At 39.7% G+C, this 26,216-nt stretch overlaps 1 protein-coding gene across 4 annotated transcripts in view; it reads right to left on the bottom strand.

The window, feature by feature from the left end:
* Positions 1–26,216, bottom strand: part of FBN2 (fibrillin 2) — a 202,977-nt gene that overhangs the window by 132,538 nt on the left and 44,223 nt on the right. For 3 of the 4 annotated variants that reach the window (XM_082783017.1, XM_082783018.1, XM_082783019.1), the window contains exons 7-8: positions 18,860–18,985; positions 1,138–1,263 (exon numbers count right to left, since the gene is read on the bottom strand). In XM_082783017.1, coding sequence (XP_082639143.1) covers positions 1,138–1,263; positions 18,860–18,985 — 252 coding nt within the window. The remainder of the gene's footprint in view (positions 1–1,137; positions 1,264–18,859; positions 18,986–26,216) is intronic. The other variant, XM_082783020.1, reaches the window with a different exon arrangement.

Raw genomic sequence — 26,216 nt, 5'->3', positions numbered from 1 at the left:
GGAAGGGCGACAAAGCTGGTGAGGGCTCTGGAGAACAAGTCCTATGAGGAGAGGCTGAGGGAGCTGGGATTGTTCAGCCTGGAGAAAAGGAGGCTCAGGGGCGACCTTATCGCTCTTTATAGGTACCTCAAGGGAGGCTGTAGCGAGGTGGGGGTTGGTCTGTTCTCCCATGTGCATGGTGACAGGATGAGGGGGAATGGGCTAAAGTTGTGCCAGGGGAGGTTTAGGTTGGATATTAGGAAGAACTTATTTACTGAAAGGGTTGTTAGGCATTGGAATGGGCTGCCCAGGGAAGTGGTTGAGTCACCATCTCTGGAGGTCTTTAAAAGACGTTTAGATGTTGAACTTAGTGATATGGTTTATTGGAGGACTGTTAGTGTTAGGTCAGAGGTTGGACTCGATGATCTTGAGGTCTCTTCCAACACAGAAATTCTGTGATTCTGTGATATATAACTTTAATAATAATAATAATAATGATAATAATAATAATAATAATAATAATAATAATAATAATAATAATAACAACAACAACAATATAGCAACAGTTTTTAAATAAATTACCATTTAAACCATTCAACCTACTGAAACTTAATATTTGGTTTGTTATATTACCTGTTATGGCCAAATTAGTGGCAACTCAGCATAGTTTAATGCCTCATAGTGATTTTTAAAGGCTAAATTAACCTATGTCAGATGGAACTTGAAATACCAAGTTTGTTTGGTATTAAAATAAATGTTTGCACCTTTAGAATTGAAGTAAGCTTAGCCTTTGGTTTCGTTAGATACAGATTTACGAAGAAATACAATTAACATTTCTTATGTTTTCCAACAGAGAGATATTCATTCCTTTTTTTTCCCCTAAAAAAAAATCCAGATCTCTGGCAGGAGTTCTCAGCCTACTGCACAGCTGACATTGAGAGGTCTACAATCTAGATAAAGACTGCTGTACTGGCAACCATGAGAGGAAGAAGATGTTAGGAATTTTAAGTTGTTGGATCAGAGTGATACTAGTGAGTTTTCTAGTGAGTAAGGTCCTGTCCCAGCCATCTAACATTCTCCCCTAGGAGTCCTGCTGCTGTGTATAAATTGCCTTCATAACCTTAAGAGCTCTTCAAGCCTACAGGATGGAACACCTACCTATACAGCGGGAGCCATCCATAGATGTGACATATCCCCGGGGACAGATGCAGAAATAACTTCCCACTGTGTTAGAACATTCGCCACCTTCACAGATTCCTGGGATGATGTTGCATTCATCAATATCTATTCAAAAAGGAAAATACAGAAGATGATGAGCAAAACATTTGCACATATTGTTGTAAAAGAGAAGGAAAAATAACTTCTCTGAAGTGAAATTGTTATTTAGCTCAGATTTAATAATATGCTGCTAGTTGCAAGCTGCTGTGAAGAGTGCCTTTGCAAATTGTTTTGTTTGCCATCTAATGCAGACTTTCCTTACAGGTTCAAAGTATGCACCACTTCAAGTCCCAGAGAGGTCGACTGGGACTTCCACTAAATGACACACACTGAGTGCCATCTCTAGGAAAAATCCAGCAGCTACAAGACAACATAAAAACACACACCCAGCTTCTGAGCTGAACGAATGAAGATGATACAGCAGCCAAGCATGACAGCTCTGGGCTTCTGTGACCACGAAGATATTCCTCATCAGATCTAACAGTTTCTCATCAGATCTAACAGTTTTCTGGCCTTCTTCTAGTACTTCAGCTATAAAGAAGAATTTTGGCTAGGTCTTCAGAAGTATAGACCAAACATTGCGTTTTCATTTTTTTTTTTTCAGATATTTTTAATCTATCCAAACATTTCTGTTAACTAAAAACAGCAGTCTCATCTAAACACTGAAAAATTGCACATGTAAATACATGGAAGTTGAGATGTCATCAAGCTGATGAATGAGCTACTGCAAGTAACTAAGGGCTCTAGGGCACTCAGCACCAGGACTAAGAGGATAGAGGTGTGTCCCAGCGCAAAGCAAAAGAAGGTGCTAAGGCAATGAGAAACAACAGAGGAAGCAATCTGACTGTACTCTTAGAGAAAGTGAAGCACAGCAAAGCAAACTGGGATGGAAGAAATACAAGTGAGGAAAACAGCATGATGGTAAGGACTGTCATGACCATTGACAAATGGTCATGAGCTGTTGTAAGTAACCAATTCATTCTGCAACTGTGACAATCTTTAGGTATTGGAATATTTTTAGGGCCTGTTTAGCAACCTGATTTTGGCTTTAAGTGACATCTGTCCATTAGCATTCCAAGTGGCTTTCAGAAAATGTGAAGTGTGGCCCAGGTTTAACACAGGAGGCTTCTGTGAAAATGCAGGAAGGAACGGCCAACTTTCTAACTAGCTTCAGATGAGTTATGGTTTCCAGTTGAATGATAAGGTACCACAGATTTTGATTGGCTTAATACCAAGAGTAGTAATTGATACAAGGCTTAACTTGTTTGTAAACTTCTGGTGCAGTATTGATTTAAGACTTTCATACTGTGAAACAGAGTTAAATCAATATATAAAAAGATCAGACTCCTGAACCCAGACTGTCTCATGTCAAATAATTCTCGAGAATCATCAGAAAGAGCAAATGGCAGTTTGATGGCACTGATTCTTCACATTCTCAGCAAGAAGTCTTGGCACTTTTATAAAGATCATCATTTCCCCCGACACTGCCACTCTGGAAATTGCCTTGAGATTAATGACAACTTGAGGAAGAAACTTTATCCACTGTTATTTCTTAGGATGCTTTTATGTGATGAACACTGTGCCTCCTCCCCCACTACATTCTCCACACTGAAAACTCAAAGAAAACAAAGTGTGCCAAAAAGATCTGGTATGCACAGGTTCTATATTAAAAAGGTAATTCCCCACTGTGAGAAGTTCCACACATAAAGAACTTTATTTAGATATGAATCTACAGTAGACAATCAAGTACTGCAAAGGAAAATTAAGTTTTGCACATGAATACTAAGAATGTGAGAACTGTTCTTTGTAAAGGTGAACAAAGCACCCTACCTGACCCTAGTGACATGTCTTTTTGAGTGTCACTGTAGAAAAGACAATTTATCTCACAGGTAATATTGCTTCAAACTACTTTAATCCACACATATAAGCATCTTGTAACCCCTTATTGTTTGTTTCACACTGTGAAGAATAATCAAAAGAAGCATAAATTTCGTCTTTTTAACAATGCTATTTAAGCATTTCAGAGGACACAAAAAGTTTAAATTTTACTTCAAAATAGTTATGAAATGATAACAACTATTCCCCATATCTGAAACATCTGTTCAAGTATGTACAAAAGACAGTGTAATTTCTCCTAAATAAAAATAATTTTAAGAAATAATGTTTTCACTCAGGACTTCATAGTTAGTCAATATAGAGATTCCAGAATTTGAAATGTTGGTGTAAGTCAAAACCAAACAATTCCCCAGAAAATCTCTGAAATCTTGCATTAATTTACTATTGTTGAAGACGATATATATAATGTGGTGAGCTGCTTACCATATGATTTCATGAAAATCAGATGAAATCATGTGTGTAAATCAAAACAGAACCAAAACCAGTTGGATGCCTTGTTGGGATCTTTCATGCAGCAAATGTCTTTCACAACCTGTAAGCCCTTTAAGGAATAACACTGCCTTCTGTATAAACACACACAGAAACTGAAACATCACATCAGAAAGGCAACAAATAGGACAAAAGGAGGACTTTACAGGAACAGCCTCCATCTAGAAAGTGACACTTTGCCAACAGCAGAGTCACTGGGTATTCATGGGAGAAGACTCCCTTATCCTACCATCATCTAAAGTACAACTTCCAGCTCAAGGAAATACAGCTCTACCCTTTTCCTTCACTACTGAAATAGATCCAATAATAAATTCCAAAACCTATCCTGAAGTTTAGAGGCACCCAAGCTTTGATAATGATATCACCAGTGGTATAAAACAACGGAGATGTCTGAAGATGCAGATGTTACACACATGAATGGAATGGCACAAAGTAGGTAGGAACTGCCACCAGTGATACATGAAAAAATTACATTTAAGAATTCCTGATCTAGGAGCTAGCTATGTATTCTTTAAAAATATCTGTTTTGTTCAGTAACTCTCATAGAATGTGGGTCTTAATTTTGTAGTTTTCACAGTATTTATTTCACATTTTATAATTGAGATGCAACAGCAGCTCCTATACAACTAAAGTGAAAAGAAAAAAAAAATCAATAAAGATTTGAATACTAAAACCACCAGGCACTTCAAAAATGTCATCTTCCAATTCACTTTCACCATGGCACAGGTACCTGTTACTTTAAAGGCAGTAAACATCATTACAGGTACCTGACATCTGGTCTTCTACCACAGGAAATGAAATTCCAAACTAGCTGGTCACACTCAGCTGAGTGGGTCAAAGCCCACTCACGTACTGAGAGTAGCTGCAGTTTGTAGTCTTGGCAACTGAGAGAGAGACTGGAAGGAAGTAGTTAGCCATTTCTGCAAAGCTGCAGAAGGTAAGCCACACTGCTTACCTACTTACATGCACAGGGATTTAACACTATCCAGGGCTTTTTCCCTGCAAACATTGTCCAAGAAGGACAGGGAGCTGGGAAGGCAGCAAGCACCTTCCTGAAACCTGGACAGTTACTGGAGCAGAAGGAAGATTCCGCAGTCTTCTCCACATGGTGAGAAAAACATGTTTTTAACCAATTAACATAGCAAACCCTTGTGGAAGAATAATTATCTTCCTTATGGGAACATGGGAGCAATTGGATTCAGTCAGAGGATTGTTTCAACAGCTTTTGAACTAAATCTTGTTTTCGTCTTCCACTGGTTTTGGCATGTACTTGTTTTTTTTTGTTTGTTTGTTTGTTTGTTTTTATAATAGAAGAGCTATTTCAGGATGGCTGAACTTAAGAAGTTGTACAATTGCAGCCCCCTTTCCTTCATCACCCTCCCCCCACCCCCCCCTCCAAACACACATAAGTCTTGTGGTCTTGGAGAAAACACTCCAAAGACAGTAAAAGGAGATGCTATCTTAAGGAGGGAAAAAGACTGATGGTGTCTATGGCTGCAGTTCCAATGTTGCACAATAGATGAGAAAGCTAGTCACATTCCTGTACTGGGTCTGGCTGGAATGTTAACTTTCCCGGCAGCAGCCCATACAGTGCCGTACTCTGTACTTGTAGCTGGAACAGCAGTGTTATCACACCAGTGTTGTGTCTACTGCTGAGCAGCAGTGGCACAGCATTGGGCCTTTCTCTAACCCTCCTAGGGGGTGGGCAAAAAGTGAGGAGAGAAACATCACTAGGGCAGCTGACCTAAACCAATCAAAGGGATATTCCATACCATGTAGTGTCACACTCAGCAATAAAAGGTGGAAACAGGAAGAAGAGGGGAGGGGTGGGCTCTCGTTGAGAAGACGTCGGTCCTCCTCTCGAACACCGGCTGCGTGCGTTGAGGCCTTGCTTCAAGGACGTGGTCAATCATCGCTCATTTGTGGGAAGTAGAGAGCAATTTCTTTTCTCTGCACTTCCATATAGCCTTCATTTATTTTGTTTGTTTGTTTTCCTCCCTTTTTCCCCTTTTCCCTTTTACTTCCCCTTAGTTAAATTGTTTAGTTCACGGTAGTCTTTATTTAATTATTATAATTATTTCCCTTTAATTAAATTATCCTTATCTCAACCCATGAGTTGTTCTTTGCTTTACTTCTCCCCCTCCTCATCTAAAGGAGGGGGAGTGAGAGAGCGGTTGTGGGGTTTAGCTGCCCAGCACGGTAAAACCACCACAATTCCATATGAGAACAAATTTATAATGTGGCAAAAACTGTGCAGGTATGAGTATTAAGAAAAGAGTTTCTAACCAAAGAAAACAAAACAAAACAAAACAAAACACAAAAACAAAAACAAAAACAAACAGTCTGCCTATTTGTCAGCCAGAATTCAAGACTTTTACTGCTATAGTAAGCAGGATTTTATGAACTAGCTGGATTAGAAGTGCTAGAAAAGGGGCTCTCAACTTCTGAGTTTTGAAAACGGTCCCTTGAAAATCATTTTAGCCTATAGCTTCTTGTAACAAATCTGAAAATAACTTTTGCAGTATAATGAAATTGCACGTTAAAGGAGAAAAAGATCACATCTTTTAAAAGGTTATTTGTATTTTTGTTGTCATGTTTTAAAGTAAAAGGACTTAGCCTGTGTCATATAGTTCTACCCCTCTGATGTCAACTGTACAGCAAGAATGGAAGAGCATCAGAGGCCTCCTACTTCCTGGAGTACTCTGACTGTAAGTGGTATCATAACTAACTACGTTAAGTCAAAGAGTATGAAGCCAATTTGAAAAGCGTAAGTAGGACACATTTATTAGAGTCTTGAAATACAAACGAGTCATATTCCACCTCTTATGTAAACCAGCAAGCACAACTGAAAACTTATTTCTCCCCTCCATTTATCTATACAAGATCCATCTCTGAACAGTAATACTCAGAGATAAGATACTAAAAATTAACAATTTTAATTCTCACAGTGACAATGAACACTTGGTATATTGTAGATCCAAACTTTTAGGCCATAAAAGAGAGGGTGCATCCTCTCTTTTATCATAGTACTACATCACAGTAGTACTATGGAAATCTTGAATCTGCTACAACCCCTATAATAGTCTCTCCTCAAATTTCTCAGCTGTGTACCTGCTTCTTATATGACCTGCCCTGAAGTGCAAAGACTTGTCCTGACTACTGTGGAAAGCCTATAACTTAGTAATATAAAGAAGTTTATAAATAAAAGCAGTAACATTGCACCTTGAGGTGGATTACTTTTAAAGGTTGTATTTTACCAAATAGCCTAAGCTATCTAGTTACATTTCTACAAGGGAATACACACACAGTTACTCATAGAAGATGCTGTTAGAAATCTTTAAAGGTCTATTTACTTATGTAAGATTACCATTAATTTCTGAAATGTCAGTGTCAGTAAATATTAATCTGAGGCTCAAAATAATGTGATAAACTGAAAATATGCCCCTTTACTGATCTTTTCTCCTAAAAAAAGAAAAAAAAAAACACACCCATACACACACACAAAAAATGAGTATAATACAAACAATTAGGCTACTTAGGAAAACAATGTTATAATTATTGTTTAGCATAGTTGTATCAATGTGAATTCCAACACAAAGAGTATGTCATGATCATTCCTACTTAGTCCAATGATAGCTGTACACACAGTGACACACAAACTTTCAAGTGGAAGACTCACTATTAGATAAAAAAAGGTTTGAACATGCAATAGAACATTCCAGTATCTCCCTCTGAACACTGGAGCCTTGTCTGGTGAATAACAACTTGAATCTTGTCCTTTGAAACAGGAAATAATATTTGATCTGTTTTTCCATTCTTAAAGAAAGTGAAAGGAGTGAGCAGAATACTCTGTGGTATATCAGTTCTATATACTTTAAACAAACATTTTCTAATAAATAAAGTTTCTAATAAATAATATCTCTGCAAACAGGTTCTAATTCACTGGGGACTGATTCCTTAAACCCTTCCCAATCTGTATCTACAAACAATGCAACTTCACTCATGCAAACAGTTCCCCTACCTTAAAGCATAATCATTTGAAGCACTAGCTATAGTTTTGTTCTATAAGTCTCACACTGAGAGATTATAAACTCTCAAGGTCTTTAAAAAATAAAAAGGCTGAATGAAATTATGGCTTGGTTTTTATGGTATTACCCTGGTATTATTTTGGCAGTACCATCTTGGCTGTGAAGCAAGTGTAATGAACAAGCAACAGTTTCACTAGTTTTGTAACCACAGAAAGAAATGGTACAACCTGGACACGGTGATTTGTCTTATGGATAATTCCCTGTGGGGAAGCTGTGACGGAGGACTAATTAGTACCTAACATCTGCCACAGAAGGAAGTGGCAGGGTCTTAGAAGAAACAAAGCCGGAGGCTATGACCTGTGCTGCAGCAGGCTGCCAACCAGGCAGGAAATGAAAACCAATTGATTACTGAACTATGAAATAACAGCAAATGTTTATGACTGCAGATGATGTTTCACTTCTACCTTGCATAGTTCCATAGGCACCACAAACCTTTATGCAGATATATGTTAAAAATACATTTATCTTTTCCTGTGCATACTGTCAGGGAGAACTGCTAAAAAGTATTTTTAACTATTACACAGAGCTTTAGATGGGTTAAAGAAGTAGAATGCAAAGAATGCATTAATTACTGCTTCCATAAGGAAGGACACATATCAATGAGCAAGTTCTTTTGTCAGCAAAGCACCAGATGCCAGACAGAAACAACATACACAGAATTCAGATCTACAATCAGCCAACAAAAATATATGCAATTATTTGTGTACACTGTCATCCAGAATACTGGTACATACCAGCATCTGGTGATACAGACCAAACAAGGCTAAAAAGCCTGCTTCTCCAAAACAGCTGGAAAAAATAATCAAAAACCCTAGATTTATATATTTTCTTAAAAAATAGTAATGAGTACCTTGTTTAGCCAGCCTGCTTTCTTGACAAGTCTACTTGTTTTCCTGGGTGCTGGGACAGACCATGCTTGTCCTGGGCAGAGGTTATTCTCAAACAGCCAGAACTCTTGAGCTCCTTTGCCTTTCAGAGCTGCTTCCCTACAGGATCACATAGGATCACAACTACCAGTCCAATGAATGTCACAATCTGTTCTCCTTAAGCCTAGGGTCTGTAGTCTGATGCTTCCCTTCCTCACTCCCTCCAGGATCTTGAACTCTACTACTTCATTTCCAAGGCTGACATAAGACTTTCATGTCCCCAACACATTCCTTTATGTTTGAGAGTAGCAGATCTAAGACACTGTCACACCTTCCCACTTGCTAGGCCTAACAGGTATCTGCATGTAGAAATTATGTAGAAATTGTCCCTGATACCATCCAGAAACCTCCTGGACAGCTTGTGTCCCACTGTGTTGCCATTCCCCCAGATTTCAGGAATTGTCCCAGAAGAATCAGTAACTGTTATCTACATGCTTCCCTGAACTGCTTAAAGAAGACTTTGTCTGATTTCTCATCCTTACATAGTGGCCTGTAAAATAACTTTTACTTATCAGGAGTAGGGCAATTGAGATTATTACCATGCCAGCTGCCACAGTGTTACTACAGACTTTTCTAATATGATAAATATATAATCAGAGCAAAGACAGCATTTAGACATCATTTGGACATGTGATGCAATTCCTGGAAGGGCTCCATGTGAAGGACAAGCCTTCTTTTATGAAAGGTAGTCCTCCTCTACTCTTCATCTCTTCCCTAAAGAGACTACATCACTTCATTGCAGAACTCCAGCCACACACACTGATCAGCTTGGCATCACAGTTATTCCAATGGTGTCATAGCTTCACCATAATTTAGTAGTTGCAAAAGAAGGTAGATGGATATGTTTTCTGGCTTTGGGGTTCAGATGAAGAAAATGGGAGTTTGGTTAGTGGAACCTAATGTAGTGGAAGTTTTTTTCGCAGTCTGTTTTTGAATTCTGAGACTCTCTTTGAAAGCAAAGGATTGTGAATTTTTCAGATCAACAGGTCTTAAGAGAAAATTACACACTTCAGAAAATACTCAATACTTTCATACTCGCATATATGATTTAATACTAATCTATTTTGACGATGTCAATTTTTAGCACAATAAATCTAGGATTCATCTGACACATCACACTACAGTTACCATTTTAGAATATTGCCTGGATCTGATAAGTGGCATGAATGACTTGCCTTTTATGTATCTCTGCGAATGTATTTATTTGATGTATTGACTTCATCTCAGAGGAGGTAATGGCTCGTCCTTCACATGGAGCTCTTCTAGGGATTATATCACAGTGTCCAAATGATGTCTTTGCTGTCTTTGCTCTAATGATATATTTATTATATTAGAAAAGTCTGTACTAACACTGCAGCAGCTGGCACGGTAATAATCTCAATTTTCCTACTCCTGATCTAGAAGTCTCATGGAAAACCAATAAAATATACTGTGACTGAGAGAACAAAAAAAAAAAAAAAAAAAGTGCACTTCTAATAAACAAGAATAAGTAAGTATTCCTCAAAAAAAGCCAAAGGTACTCTCCAACATCAATGTAATCATTACATTCAATACTACAAAAAGTTCTAAACATTCTCAAACTGAAAGAGTGCTGCCAAAATAAACAGCTGTAAGTCAGAGAATACCATTTTGAATAAAAGCTTTCCAGTGAAAAGCTTTGCAACTGAAAGCATGAATCGAAGACCAGTAACAACAACAAAACACACATTTCTAAACTATAAATTGCCTACACAATCAAACACATTATACATTTGTTTAGTAATTACAGCTGTCTTTCCTTCAACACTGAAATGATAAATTGATTATAATTCTAAAATTTTCATATCCACTCTTCTGAGTGAGACATCACAGTTGCACTTTGGAAAACATTCAACACTTGCATTTCTTTTTTTGATAGTTGTATATATTTGGTGGTATGATTACAAGCAAATGTTTCTGAATTTTAGGTAGTTTATGTTTTGATACTCAGTAAATTTAAGCTTGAATTCTACTGAAAGAAAATTGTACTGCTAATCATGATAAATCACGATACCTAGACTTATTTAATGCCCCATATAACATAAAAGTGATGGTAAAAACAGCCCATTATGCAAAGAAAATTGCAAAGAGTAGATGTTCATTTACTTGCTAACTGCTGTGTAACCATTTTTGCAGAAGCATGTTGTTTAGGAGCTAATCATATAATTAAGATACTAACAAAATACATCATGTCAATTAGATTTAAGGTGGGTCTAAATAGCCATTTACTGTGCCTGTGCTCTGGGCTGGTCAGACAAAACACACAGAATGATTGAGTTTGGAATGGACCTCTGGAGGCCATCTGGTCCAACACCACTGCTCAAGCAAGGACACCTAATGAAGGTTGCCCAGGTCCATGTCCAGGCAGCTTTTGAAGATCTCCAAGGAAGCAGACTCCACAGTCTCTCTGGGCAACCTATTCCAGTGCTCCATCAGTAAAGAAGGCTTCTTGATGTTTAGACAGAACCTCCTGTGTCCACTACCTCTTGTGCTGGCACTGGACGCCACTGAAAAGAGCCTGGCTCTACCCTCTTTGCACCATCCTCTAGGTAGGTTTTATACACATTAATAAGATCCCTGCTGTGTCCTTTCTTCTCTAGGCTGTACAGTCCAGGCTCTCCCAGCCTGCTCCCATAGAATAGGTGCTCCAGTCTCTTGATCATGTTGGTGGCCCTCCATTGGACTCTTTCTGGTATGTCAGTGTCTTCCCTGTATTGGAAACCCAGAACTGGAAGCAGTACTCCAGGTGTGGCCTTACTAATGCTAAGCAGAAAGGAAGTATCATCCCTCACAACCTGCTGGCAATACTTTGTGTATAGTAGCCAAGAATACCACTAGCCTTGTTAGTGGCAAAGGTGCATTGCTAGGTCATATTTAATTTGGTGTTTACCAGGAACCCGGGGGCCTTTTCTGCAGAGCTGCTGCCCAGCTGGGTGGTCCCCAGCATGCACTGGTGTCTGGGGTTGTTCCCCCAGCCAGGCACAGAGTTGTGAACTTTCATAAAGTTCTTGAACTTCGTGAGATTCTTGTCAGCCCACTTCTCCAGCCTGCCAAGGGCCCTCTGGTCAGCAGCATGACCCTCTGCTTAGTCAGGTACTCCCTCCAGATTCATGTCCTCTGTGAATTTACTGAGGGTGCACTCTACCCCATCATCATTCAGTAAGCCCAAAGGACTTACTGAAGTTCCAGACAATATCCACTGCTCCCTCTTCGTCCATCAGGCTCACCTTTTCTTTAGAGAAGCTTATCAGGTTGGTCAAACACGAATTCCCCTTGGTGAATCTGTGAGTCCTGATGATTTTCTTCTCCTTCATATGCCTGGAAATGTTTTCCAGGAGTAGCTGCTTTGTCACCTTTAATGGGATCAAGGTGGGGCTGACTGGCCTGTAGTTCCCCAGGTCCCTCTTCTTGGCCTTCTTGAACGTAGGAGTGACATTTGCTTTCTTCAGGCCCTTCCCCCAGTTCACAGAATCACAGAATTGTCTAGGTTGGAAAAGACCTCAAGATCATCGAGTCCAACCTCTGACCTAACACTAACAGTCCTCCAATAAACCATATCACTAAGCTCTACATCTAAATGTCTTTTAAAGACCTCCAGGGATGGTGACTCAGCCACTTCTACGGGCAGCCCGTTCCAATGTCTAACAACCCTTTCAGTAAAGAAGTTCTTCCTAATATCCAACCTAAAACTCCCCTGGCACAACTTTAGCCCATTCCCCCTCATCCTGTCACCACGCACATGGGAGAATAAACCAACTCCCACCTCACTACAGCTTCCTTTAAGGTATCTGTAAAGAGAAATAAGGTTGCCCCTGAGCCTCCTTTTCTCCAGGCTGAACAACCCCAGCTCCCTCAGCCTCTCTGCATAGGACTTGTTCTCCAGAGCCCTCACCAGCTTTGTCGCCCTTCCCTGGACTCTTTTGTGCACCTCGATGTCCTTCTTGTAGTGAGGGGCCCAAACCTGAACACAGTACTCGAGGTGCGGCCTCACCAGAGCCGAGTACAGGGGGACAATCACTTCCCTAGCCCTGCTGACCACACTGCTTCTTATGCAAGCCAGGATGCTGTTGGCCTTCTTGGCCACCTGAGCACACTGCTGGCTCATGTTCAGCCAACTATCAACCAATGCTCTCAGGTCCTTCTCTGCCTGGCAGCTTCCCAGCCACTCATCTCCCAGCCTGTAGTTCTGCTTGGGGTTATTGTGCGCCAGGTGCAGGACCCAGCACTTGGCCTTGTTGAACTTCTTGCAGTAGACCTCAGCCCATCGGTGCAGCCTATCCAGATCGTTCTGCAGAGCCTTCCTACCCTCAAGCAGATTGACACACGCACCTAACATGGTGTCATCAGTGAACTTACTGAGGGTGCACTCGATCCCCTCATCCAGATCATCGATAAAGATATTCAAGAGGACTGGCCCCAGTACTGAGCCCTGGGGAATGCTACTAGTGACCGGCCTCCACCTGGATTTGACTCCATTCACCATGACTCTTTGGGCCCGGCTATCCAGCCAGTTTCTAACCCAACGAAGAATGCGCCAGTCCAAGTCAAGAGCAGCCAGTTTCTTGAGGAGAATGCTGTGGGAAACGGTGTCAAAAGCCTTACTGAAGTCAAGGTAGACCACATCCACAGCCTTTCCCTCATCCACCCAGCGTGTCACTTTTTCATAGAAGATCAGGTTTGTCAAGCAGGACCTGCCTTTCATAAACCCATGCTGACTGGGCCTGATCGCCTGCTTGCCCTGTAAGTGCCATGTGATGACACTCAAGATAATCTGCTCCATGAGCTTCCCTGGCACTGAGGTCAAACTGACAGGCCTATCATTTCCTGGGTCTGCTCTCCAGCCCTTCTTGTAGATGGGCATCATGTCTGCTAGTTGCCAGTCGACTGGGACCTCCCCCTATAGCCAGGACTGCTGATAAATGATGGTAAGCACCTTGGCCAGCTCCTCCACCAGTTCTCTCAGTATCCTCGGGTGGATCCCATCTGGCCCCATTGACTTGCATACATCCAAGTGCTGTAGCAGGTTGCCAACCATTTCTTCGTGGATAATGAGGGCCACATTCTGCTCCCCATCCCCTTCCACCAGCTCAGGATACTGGGTATCCAGAGAGCAACTGTTTTTGCCTGTAAAGACTGAGGCAAAGAAAGCATTAAGCACCTCAGCCTTTTCCTCATCTTTTATAACTAAGTTCCCCCCCACATCCAGTAAAGGATGGAGATTCCCCTTAGTCCGCTGTTTTGCGTTGATGTATTTGTAAAAACATTTTTTGTTGTCTTTGATGGCAGTAGCCAGATCAAAGTCCAGATGAGCTTTGGCCTTTCTCATTTTGTCCCTGCACAGCCTCGTAACATCCTTATCGTCCTCCTCAGTGGCCCGCCCTTTTTTCCAAAGATTATAATCCCTCTTTTTTCTCCTAAACTCAAGCTGCAACTCTCTGTTGAGCCAGGCTGATCTTCTTCCACTCCGGCTCGTCTTTGGGCACGTGGGGACAGACTGTTCCTGCACCATTAAGATTTCCCTCTTGAAGAGTGCCCAACCTTCCTGGACTCCTCAGCCCCTCAGAACCACCTCCCAGGGGACTCTAACAACCAGTGTCCTGAACAGCTCAAAGTCAGCCCTCCAGAAGTCCAATACAGCGGTTTTACTGGTCCCCTTCCTGGCCTTGCCAAGAATAGAGAACTCCACCATTTTGTGGTCACTCTGCCCAAGACAGCTTCTGACCACCACATCTCCCACCAGTCTTTCTCTGTTTGTGAAGAGAAGGTCTAGCAGGGCACCTCCCCTGGTATGCTCACCAACCAGCTGTGTCAGGAAGCTATCTTCCAGGCTCTCCAGAAACCTCCTAGACTGCTTTCTCTGGGCTGTGCCATGCTTCCAGGATATATCTGGGAAGTTGAAGTCCCCCACAAGAACAAGCGCTGATGATTTCGCAACTTTTGTCAGCTGCCTGTAGAACTGTTCGTCAGTCTCCGCATCCTGGTTCGGCAGTCTATAACAGACCCCCACCAGGATGCTTGCCTTGTTGGCCTTCCCGCTGATCCTAACCCATAGGGACTCAACCTTATCATTCCCAGCCTCAAGTTCCACAACATCAAAACTCTCTCTGATATAGAGAGCCACACCACCACCCCTTCCATGCTACCTGTCCCTTCTGAAGAGCCTATAGCCAGACATCGCAGCACTCCAGTACGAGAGTGGTCCTACCACGTTTCCGTGATGGCAACCAAGTCGTAGCCTGCCTGCCTCACGATGGCTTCTAGCTCCTCCTGTTTGTTACCCATGCTGTGTGCACTAGTGTAGATGCACTTCAGTTGGGTCATTGTCTTCTCTCCCAGCCTTGCCATTGTTCCTCCTGGCACAGCTCAAAGAAGCCTTGTTTCAGCCCCGTCCCCCTTCTTACCTGGTTTAAAGCCCTCTCAATGAGCCCTGCCAGCTCCTGGGTTAGGATCTGTTTTCCCCTTAGATATAGGGACCCGTCTGCAGTCATCAGGCCAAGTTTCGAGTAAAGCGCCCCATGATCATAAAAACAAAATTTCTGTGTTGTCACCAGCCTCTAAGCCATGTGTTTATCAGGTGGGCTTTCTGTGTCCTCTCTGTACCCCTCCTTGCCATTGTAGGAATGGATGAAAACACCACCTGTACTCCCGCTCCACCCACTAATCGTCCCAGTCCCTTAAGGTCCTATTTGATGGTCTTCAGGCTTCTCTCTTCAATGTCATCACTGCAAGCCTAGACTATTAAAAGAGAATAGTCAGAGAGGAGAACCAGGTTGGGAAGCTTTCTGGCAATGTCCCTGACCCTGGCCCCAGGGAGGCAGCAGATTTCCCTACGGGTAGGGTCAGACCAACAAATAGGTCCCTCTGTTCCCCTGAGAAGGGAGTCACCCACAACAATCACCCTTCTTTCTGCCCTTGTGAAGGCAGTCCTGAGGTGTGGAGTCGACTTCCTCACCCTAGGCATCCTCCTGGGTAGACTTACTACCTCTTCCTCAGCTACTAATCTCTCAAGATCCAGGGCCTCAAACCTGTTGCCTAAGAGCATCTGGGAAGGTGGGGCTGGTGTGGGAGGGCATCACCTGCGATGTCGAGCAAATTATATAAAAATTAAAGGGAAGCACACCTCTAGTACCAGCCTGTATTCAACAGAAATAACCACAGCATTGAGAGATTCAGCCATGATTCTGCAGAGGTTGTTATAGAGGCTTGTTCTTGCACTTCCCAAGGCCCAGCCACCCCCATGGATGTAAACAACACTGCACTTGAGCATTTCATCTTGTTTTCCAGGAGGTTCAAACACTCTGACTTCCACACCATCAAAAACTGCATCCATTATGTTAATGTGTTCAGAAGAGACAGACTTCAACTTGTCGAACATACAAATCAAATAATTCAGAACCATCAGGTGATGGCTGAGTCTCAAATAGTGAATCAGGTGACACGTCTGCTGCACAGCGCGGAAGGTGGCATCTAATAGCATCAGCTTCCATGCATCTGACACAGTGCTGGGCAGTGGCAGGTAGATGTAGTAGGTTGACAAGGCGGCCAGCACCAGCAGCAGCATCCACGTGGCCCACATGGCCGCAGAGCCAGCCAGCCAGCCGGCTGGCCGGCCTCCCCCGGCACTCCCCGTGCCTCAACCCCAGCCCGGCTCAGCCCTGCTCGGCCTGGCATGGCCCAGTGCCTGCGTGCCTGCCCCGCGGGCTGCCACCGGCCTTCGCTCCGCACCCATGCAGCCACCACCACCCCGCCCCAGTTGTCATGATTGACCAAAGATTATAGAGAGGGTCCTCACAATGACATCTGCCAACTCCCTCAGCTCTTGTAGATGCATCCCACCAGAGCCCATGGCCTTTTGAATGGTCCAGTTTTCCCCTTCCTGACCCTTTTCTAGCAAGTGTACATGTTCCTTGCTTTAGATGTTCCCCCTGGTTTCTCAAACTTGAAGGCCAGTCTTGCTGTTAATAACTGATGCAAGTAAAGCCTTCTACTGTCCTGTGTAACCACCTCTCCTGTTTCATTCATCAAACAATTAGCTCTGGTGTGCAAGTCATATATTGACATCAGTACAGTACCATGTCTGACGATATAAAATGCTGGGCTTATTTTTTCAAGTCAAAAACTAAGTTGCATGTAACTGCTAATGATAGCTGCCAATTTGTCTTTCCAACTTATTAATATACATGATCAGAAAAAAAAAAAAAAACAAAAAAAAAACAACAACACAAAACAATAGAAACAAATGTTGGATAATTACTATACATCTTCATCATCATACTTTGTGTTCTGATTCATCTAATAATAATGCTTACTTTTAAATACCATTATTTGACAACATTCTGAGTAATGGATACATTGACTTAAAAGAAAAACTTACAGCCTTTGACAACCTACCCTACAACAAAGAATTTGCTAAGAGAAATTGATCTACTTCAGCTCCATCTATGACAGACTTCTCTCACATATAGATATGCAACAGGTTTTAAAGCAGCCTTGTCCTGATTAGTGAAGCTGGAGCAAGACAACGCAAAGCACCTCTCAATTAATTGCACTAGAGAAGAGCCTCTCTAGCTGAACAACGGGCAACAGTTCCTCAAAGGGAGTGGTTCTTTCCTTTTCCTAACCTGGTTCCCAATTAACATATATCAGTGCTAATCACAGTTTTCTGTTTTCTTTTATAATTTACCAGAATTTCTTCTGGAGTTAGAAATGTTATGGGTAGAAAGGCAAGTGACAAGAAGACATAGAAATGGTAGCCTCTACTGCTGCCACTACTACCCAATAAGGAAATAAAAAAGAAGTTATAAGTTTTAAGAGTCAGAGATCCAGCTTCAGGCAAATGCAACAGCAACTGGGGCGTTAGCAGTAGCAAAGGCATGGAGACAGTCTTTTTCCCAATGTTCTAGCAAAACTCCTTTGCTTCCAACACAGTTCAAATTGACCTGCTTTTACTGTGTATCTTTATGCTTCCTGTAGAGCCCTAAGCCTCTGTGCACTACTGGCACACTCTTGCATACAGCTAGGTATATATAGATGTGTACATGCATGGCATATACAAAGGTGACTTCTATTTCTTCTCATTTATGGCAAGAAAAGCCTTCAGAGTTCTGTTTTGCTGGTTGAAGCTCTACTGCCAACTGTTTCTTGCAGGGTTTCAGAAGATATACCCAGGCTTCCCGAAAACAACTCATGACAGGAATATTATTGTGCACAGAGCAGCAGTTGAAACTGGCCAATATCAAAGGACAGAAAATAACTGAAAGGTGAGATAAGGACAGAATCAAAGAAAATAACTGGATGTTTGTTTTATCTACTCTTCGGTATTAATTGCAACAACACCGGATGCAATCTGGTTCATTTCACATAGAAAATGCAATTTTCAAACCTATGGTATTACTTAGTATTTCTTTAAATTCTGTAGTGCAGGCAAAACTACAGAAAACTCATGTGACTTCAAGAATAGGGCAAAAGCCATGTCTGTGTTTGTAACTGGATAGATGTATAATGTAATTTAGTAACATATCTGAATTGCTGCCTAACCACAAACCACAGCATTGAACAAGCAGTTGTCTTATCTGTGTAACTTAAATATGACAGTATCTTTACCCATTGTTTGGGACAGTGTTGTAGTTTTTCAGAGAAGTCTTCATCAAACCCATAAATATTCAGAAATTTTCTATTACACTATTTTAAACTACACAGAATTTCAGCTCTTAATTATACCAGTATATTTACTGAGTAAACATGGTCTATTTGATTTTTTTTTTTGTCTCCAAAGAAAGACATTTCCTATGTATTTTTTTACTTAACTAGGCTCTTCAACACAAAGTATACACAGAAGAAATTTCTTACAGCCATTACCACAATTGCTTTTCATGCCATAGTTAGTAGGCTGACAATACCTACCTGTACTAGAATATATGGACATTCTTGAGAAAACAAACAGAATCCTAATAACCCAGTTACTGTAATACAAAGCTCATAGATTCATTCTTTATCAATACTTTAACATTTTGAAACAGAATGAATGCCATCTTTACCCACAAATCAGACAGAAAAAAAGTCTAATACAAAATATGCACAGGAAAATAGAAAATATTGTGACACAAGAGAAAAACGTAAGGCACTACTGTTATGTCTGTTCAGATCAGACACTGCAACTATCAATTACCTTTTCTTTCATTACCAAACAGCTATAATGCTTTATTTAGTCACTTGTTAGGTTTGTTGTCTGACAACATCACTTACCATCACATTTTTGAGTTGCCTCATTCTGCCTGTGACCAGCAGGACACTTGCACTCATAGGAACCTACTGTATTAATGCAGTTTCCTCCTTGGCAAACTCCAGGGATAGCCTGACATTCATCAACATCTACAAACAGAAAAAAAAGATTATTTGAAATAAGATACAAAAACCCATCATAGCTGTTGCATATAGGCAGTCAACTCTGAAATTATTTGTAAAAATAACCACAACAAACCCCAGCATATTTCTCCACTTCAGCACCACCATAGAATGAGGCAGTAACAGTAATAACATGACCCTGACCTTCATCTGTGTTCTTTTTGATTCCATATGAACTCAAAATTTTCCATGTATTGATTTTTAACTCACACATCTTTTAAATATATACAACATACTGTTGGTATCCCATGCTCTCAGATTGTTCCTTTCATTGGTCATCACAAAAACCAGATTCTTAGTTTTAAAGGACCCCTACCTTTACACCTGGACTACCCCACTCCCCACTTTTACTAGATATGAAAATTCTTGCAGGACATCCATTTTATAGACAGAAATCAAACTATTAATGTCAATACAAAATAGGTGCTGTTCAACCAGGACAAGTTGTACTGCAAATGATCTGCACAGACTTCATTTATTGAAGTAACAACTTAGGCTAGAATTTCATAGATTTCTTTAGGCTGAACTTTCAACAGTAAATAAATGCTCTTAGAAAATGTATTTGCCATTTTGGCTTTACAGCTTACATTCAGTATTTTCCTGTTGTATTTCAGTATGTGCTGTTTCCCATTCAAATTGTATTTTTTTCTCCACTCTTCATTTGTTTATATATAAAACATTTTACATTTCTGCAAGGTAGTTTTATACAAAACTATCCCAAGAATCTATGTATAAGTGCTAATGGGCTGTGAAAATAATATGGAAGATCACAGCAGCCTGAGGCCTCTATGAAATAACCAGTGCTAAAAGACAGTGGAGCTCTTTGTACTCAAAGAAAGGCAGAACTGGCTCCAGACTAATGCTTCACAGATACGTGAAAATTTAGCTTCTAACTAGCTCTAGCTATTTCAAAATTTCATTAAGCTATGCTATGAGACTTCAGAATTAATCATTTGAACTAATTCCCTCACAGCAAAATTTCACGTGCATCCAAATGTTCATAGAGGAGAGAAGGCTTGCAAATTTTGTTCCAAAGCTTGCAGAACCTCTTTTGTGAAAAAGATTTAGGTAATCTTCCTTGTTAAACTATTTGCCATTTACAGAAGAGGTAAAAATCAACTGATATTTCTATTTTCTCCACAGAAACGTATTGATAGCAGAATGCAGTATTCTGTTTCAGAGGATGTTCATTATCTGGAAGCTCTCAGGAGATGCTGAAATTACACCTAAATTAGTGGAGTATAGTGATTCTCCAGTTTTTATTACTCCTGGAGTTTGTGCTGTAGATATAGCCTTCACTATAGTGAAGTCCATTCCCAGTCTATTCCCTTGCGTTTTCATTCAAGCAGATATAATCAGAAAGAAGAAAGAAAGAAGGCAACATTTTATTTATTTATTTATTTTAACAACTGGACTTGTTTTTAGGTACATTTGCTGTAAAAGTTTGTATTTTGTTCCTCAGTTGGTGTTGATATAGTTAGCACAGTACAGAGCCCCAACGCAACAGATTAAGGACTACACTGGAGGCATGAACTTTTTTGAAACGTTTTTCTTTCAATTAACTCGTGCTTGGTGCAATCTCGTTTACCCAGAAAGCAAACTTTTCTACTCTGAATTACAGTAATGAATCTGGACGTGATTTAGCAACATCTAGACAGAATATCAGTTTCATTATTTAATCACACCCAGCCCACCCAGTAGCTCTGTTCTGAGTAAAACTAATATAGTGTTTGCCTTTTGACCTTTGAGCCTCAGAATATATTCAAAACATTGGGTATGCCTGTGCCTTCTGTCATTTATTAATGTTTATTTAAATTAATCCAACCATGTCAGCAGATCAGTGGTTAAAAATAACCACTGTTTATCTTTCACAGTTTTGTAAGTCGAAGACGTCAAGTAATAATAAATTAATGGTAGTAACAGCAGAAAATGAATAATTTCCAGAAAAGGTATCACTGAAACCTTAAAGAGAACAACATTTTAAGATTTAGTGATCCCATTTATTTCTTTCAGTATTACTCGTACGGTGTTAAAAGAACAAATAAATATCAAGATTTGCTGAAGTCTGAAAAGCCAGTCCCAATTATGCAACACAGTGTAATGCTTGTCCAGTGATGAAAACACAAATGGTCTCATTGTGTTTGGTGAGATCCTGCAAATCTTGAATCACATCAGCTATCTCACCTTTCTGTGCTAGTATCAAGCTTAATTTGTGAATGGCTTAGTTGTTAACTATTTTAAGTTTTATTTAAGTGCAAAGAGAATGAGTAACTCAACTTCACTGTTAGTCTAATATATATATATAATATATATATACAAAAAAAATATATATATACACAAGTCTGAAGCCTTTTTTTTTTTTTTTTTTTTTTTGGTCTATCACCGTCTCATGTTAGTCCATTACTGTTTTAAAACTGAGAAAAGGCAGAAAACAACTTCCTTAAAGGGCACCTTTTATGAACTGCTTCCTAAATGCCATCTGAAGATGTAAGAATACTTTTTTCTCAAAATACAACAAATTCGAGATTAAGCATGTTTTTATTTACTTCGTATATCTCTGACAATTAAGACTAAGCCACACAAGTTTTATCATTATTAACTACATATTCAATCTCACTTTTAAACCCCAGCCATATTGAAACAATAAGCTTTTTGCCATAAACACAAAATTAGATGAGTAACTCTTTAGATGCAGTTCTGTACACAGAAGTTCAAGATTAGGCAGAACATTTCCATGTGTTCATAGACTTGACAACGCCTGGCAAGTGAAAAAAGGGTTCTTTACTTTTGCAGAAACTTTCCTCAGTAAATAGTAACTGCCTGCAGGATTTGAACAAATACTTGTAAACATATACCCAGACAAATTCAGCTTCCCTTCCTTATGAGTGGACTGCTACTCAGAAAATATATGGAATGCTCAGGAAATATAATGCTCAGGAAATATAAATGTTCTCAGTTTTTATACCATACTTCAGGAGAGAGTGCATCTTATTTAAGATAGCAGTAACTACTAATTACTAGTAATTAGTAATTACTAGTACTAATTACTAGTAACTAGTAATTACCCAACTATGCATTTTCTCTTGATTTTTACCTATAAATATGTATGGGGAGTTTTTGTGCAATTAATTTTGCATGTGGGAACCAAAAAGCAAAATAATTGTTAATACATTGGAAAACTGTTAGTTCTTCTTCTACAACATTCTAATTACCAGAAATACTACAAATTTGAAAACACAACAGAAGTAATACCAAGCTTATTTATTTTTTTTATAATACTAATTTTCATGACAGGAGAATGGGATCTAGGTTGACACTGTTAATACCATTAATAAATCTGACATTAATTCCAAACACTAAGTTATCTAAAAATTACCATCTATCATTCTTGACTGCGAATTTGAAATTTAACTACCTTCTCACTTTCGTACTATGTCAGTGCCTGTAACATTCAGTACACTATATTACTGCTACAGAACAGATTTTTTTTTTTTTCATATTATCTTGAATAATTATTCTTAACAACACCAGCAACGCTAACAGAAAGAAGAACCTTTGTATTTTCAAAAGCTATTCAGCCATGGACTGTTTTTCTCTCTCCAATGCTAATGCTAATGCTAATGCTAATAATAATAATAATAATAATAATAATAATAATAATAATAGTAATAAATTAACTGTCAGAAGGCAAAGGGTGTAGCTCAGAAATGGACAGTTGAGGAATGCAGGGAGGAACTGTGAAAATGTCTAAGACAAGTATTCTGCCATTATGCTGTTCCTAAGGCCATGTAGAAGTGGCAATTATATAGAGTTCCTCTTGCCTGAATTCCCAATTTTTAAGCAATGGCCAAACGGAAACAGCTGAAAAAAAAAATGTTTTGTCTTGTTTTGCTTCTTTAATTTCTCATTAGTTGTTTATGTTAATAATATTACCATAATGTTCTATACAAGCACATTACTAAGCAAACATAATCAATCTGGAAAAGCCTTATTCAGTCAGGAAGACTTACATACTAACTTATGTATGGGTAAGACAGAGATGAAATGAACTGACTACAAAGGAAGGCTGCTTTATCACCCAACTTTTCACCTGTTTTTTCCAGCTAAAGAGCTTAAGATACAGTAAGATAGCAACATGCACATCCTGTGAAGAATAGGAACAACTTCATATTTACTAGTCAAATCTTGTCAGAATGATAATTAATGCATACCACAATTATGATATATTTTCCAATACTAAGGCTTGCAAGTAATACCGATTTCAAATCACTCATTAGCTCTCAGGCTGGGCTACCTGCTGATGTGAGCATCCACTTCAAAAAAAGCCAAACATTTGAACTATTGACTGAGTCAATCTGGTCCAATTGGTGTATGTTGAAGGTACAGTTTTACTAAATAATGAGGGGGTTTGTGTTCCTTTAATGTAAGCCTCTGCAAATCTGATGTTACCAGAACATTAAAAAGGTGACGCAACATTAGTCAGATCAGTATATTTGTTTCTAAAACCCATGATGAAAACATTTATTACCACTCTCATTTAATCTTTCTATTTAGAATCAGAGAATCATTGAATAGAATCACAGAATGGTTTGAGTTGGAAGGGACCTCTGGTTCCATCCAGTTCTAACTCCCCATGCCATGGGCAGGGACACTTCCCACCCACTAGACCAGGTAGCTCAAAGTCCCATCCAACCTGGCCTTAAACATTTTCAGGAATGGGGTATCCACAACTTCTCTGAGCAACATGTTGCAGTGCCTAACCACTCTCAATGTAAAGAATTTCCTCCTTGTTTCTACTGTCTTTTAGTTTAAAGCTCCTTGTCCCTTGTCCACATCCCCTGACAGAGTCCCTCCCCAGCTTTCCCATAGGCCCCGTTTAGGTACTGGAAAGCTGCTATAAGGTCTGCTCACAGCCTTCTCTTCTCCAGGCTGAACAAGACCAACTCCCTGAGCCTGTCTTTGTAGGAGAGGTTCTCCAGCACTCTGATCATGTTTGTGGCCCTCCTCTGGTCTTGCTCTAATAGGCCGTTGTCCTTCTTGTGCTGGGGGCCCCAGAGCAGAATGCAGTGCTCCAGGTGGGGTCTCACAAGAGCAGAGTAGAGGGAGAGAATCATCTCCCTCGCCTTGCTGGCCACGCTTTTGATGCAGCCCAAGATACAGTTGGCTTTCTGGGCTGCAAATACACATTGCTGGCTAACATTTAGCTCATATTAACCTATATTTAACTAAATGATGCCTCCTCAGATAGCAGAGAACAATTGTTTCCTGAATTGCTAATATTTCACATTTGCTCCATTTTGATCCTTTTATTTTCTTTGTTGCAGTTTACCTCTGCATAACCTTGCCTGTTATCATTATTGAGACTTACATTTATGCATAACTCAGAGATCTACCACTCTTTCTCCTACTTTGATTAAATTCTTTGTCTTCCTGTCCAGGCTCCCTTTTAGATTTTCTTAAATAACTGTAGCAAATCCCTGTAGCTTATTTCTCCAGACTACACACCCTAATAAGGAGTTTGGAAAGAAAACAGTCTCTACAATAGCAAGTTTTATGTCCGGTCCCTTCCTGCAGCAGTGTGGAATGATAATTCAGGATGGAGTATATAACATACTACCAGCCTGCAAACATAGAACTTAGGTCAGCAGGGATTACCAGGAGTCAGAGTCTGAAAGAAAAGCTTGGAAGACAACATAATGATTTTGTAGAACAAAGATTTTTTTTTTGTCTCTCCTCTCCCACCCAGAAATTTTAACTTTTAATCATCTGTGCCTTACCGCCATCTTGTAACATCATGTACTGACTCCTGCTGACATAAATACAATCAGATCTTCATATACAGAAGTAATATGCCAAAAATGTAGCAAAAATTATGGCTTTTAAAACTTTGTTCATCTATCACATAAAGTAGACTACTACATTGCTTTTATGCTTCCCAGTGGAATTCAGCAATGATGTTAACTGCGTAACTTAAAAATATTTGCCACACACAATAAACTGGCAGAAAAATAAAACACAGTATTGAGGGCAGGGGTGCTAAAGACGTCTCTCACATAATTTAAATTAAGCCCCAGAAGCTATGCCAGGCTCTGTTTGGCCAAGAAGTTTTAAGAGTTCATTATATCTGGCCAATATTTTCATCACACAATGGAGTTTGACTTTGAGATTGCAACCAACATGCACGCCTTCAGTACACTGTTTCTGTTTATGACATTGTTATGAAAAGAATGTCTAAAACATACTAATCATTTCAAGCTGAAGAGTATAGCATAAGCTGTTAAATGCAGACAGAGGCCTATTTATGACATATACAGAGAAATGCAATCAAATGTTTGTCCTCTTTCATTAGTTTGGATGCTTTAAGCAGTGTATGCACAGAAAACAGAAAAGCAAACAATTGCAATGAAGAAAAATTAAAAAATCTATTGTTGCTTGAAACTAATCTAAGTATTTTAGATAAAATAGATGCCTTGGCTAAGACAATGCTGGAGAATTTCCACATAACTAAATTTGAGCTAGTAGCCTCCAGTGTAGTTTCAGGTCAACCATAACTCTGTGAGAATGAAAACTAAAGAAGAAAAATCCCCAAATTATGTTATATCTATTTTTTATGTTAAAAGAAATAAAATTTTTAAAGTATCTTCATTTTCTCTCATTTTTTTCAATCTAAGTTAGTAGAGAACCCTTACCAAGAACTCTTATGCAGGAGCCCTGAAGTAGAAATCCAGCCAAACAGCTGATCTTACTAAATTTGTGCAGCTTTTAGCCAATAAGCCATGAGGCAGCACAGGGGAAAGGAACACTAAAATTAATGTTTCAATACACAATGGCAGGAGGGGGGTATGGTGGGTAGAGAGCTGAGGGGAAGGGGAAACAGACACTGAAAGATAAGAAATAATGAAATAAGAGTGATAAAAGGATATTATCTACCCTTTCTTGTAGCAGCAAAATTCCAATTTTCCTGAAATCTTTTATACTACCTTGAGCATTAGAATGTGCCTGAATCAGGACGTTTTTCTGAATTTTCTAACAGAAATTCTTGCTAACACGTACACACAAACAAATCCTGGTATTATGTTCTTTTTGCTGTTTTTTAAATAGCAAATTAAAGTAGAATGTATTCTAGCATTACAAGGACTCATCTACATAAATATTTAGAGCAGATAGTTCTATTCAACTTCATCACTTTACTAAAAAT

Source organism: Aythya marila (assembly GCF_965140915.1).
Source record: "Aythya marila genome assembly, chromosome: Z".
NCBI lineage: Eukaryota > Metazoa > Chordata > Aves > Anseriformes > Anatidae > Aythya > Aythya marila.
This window is presented reverse-complemented; position numbering and strand designations above follow the sequence as displayed.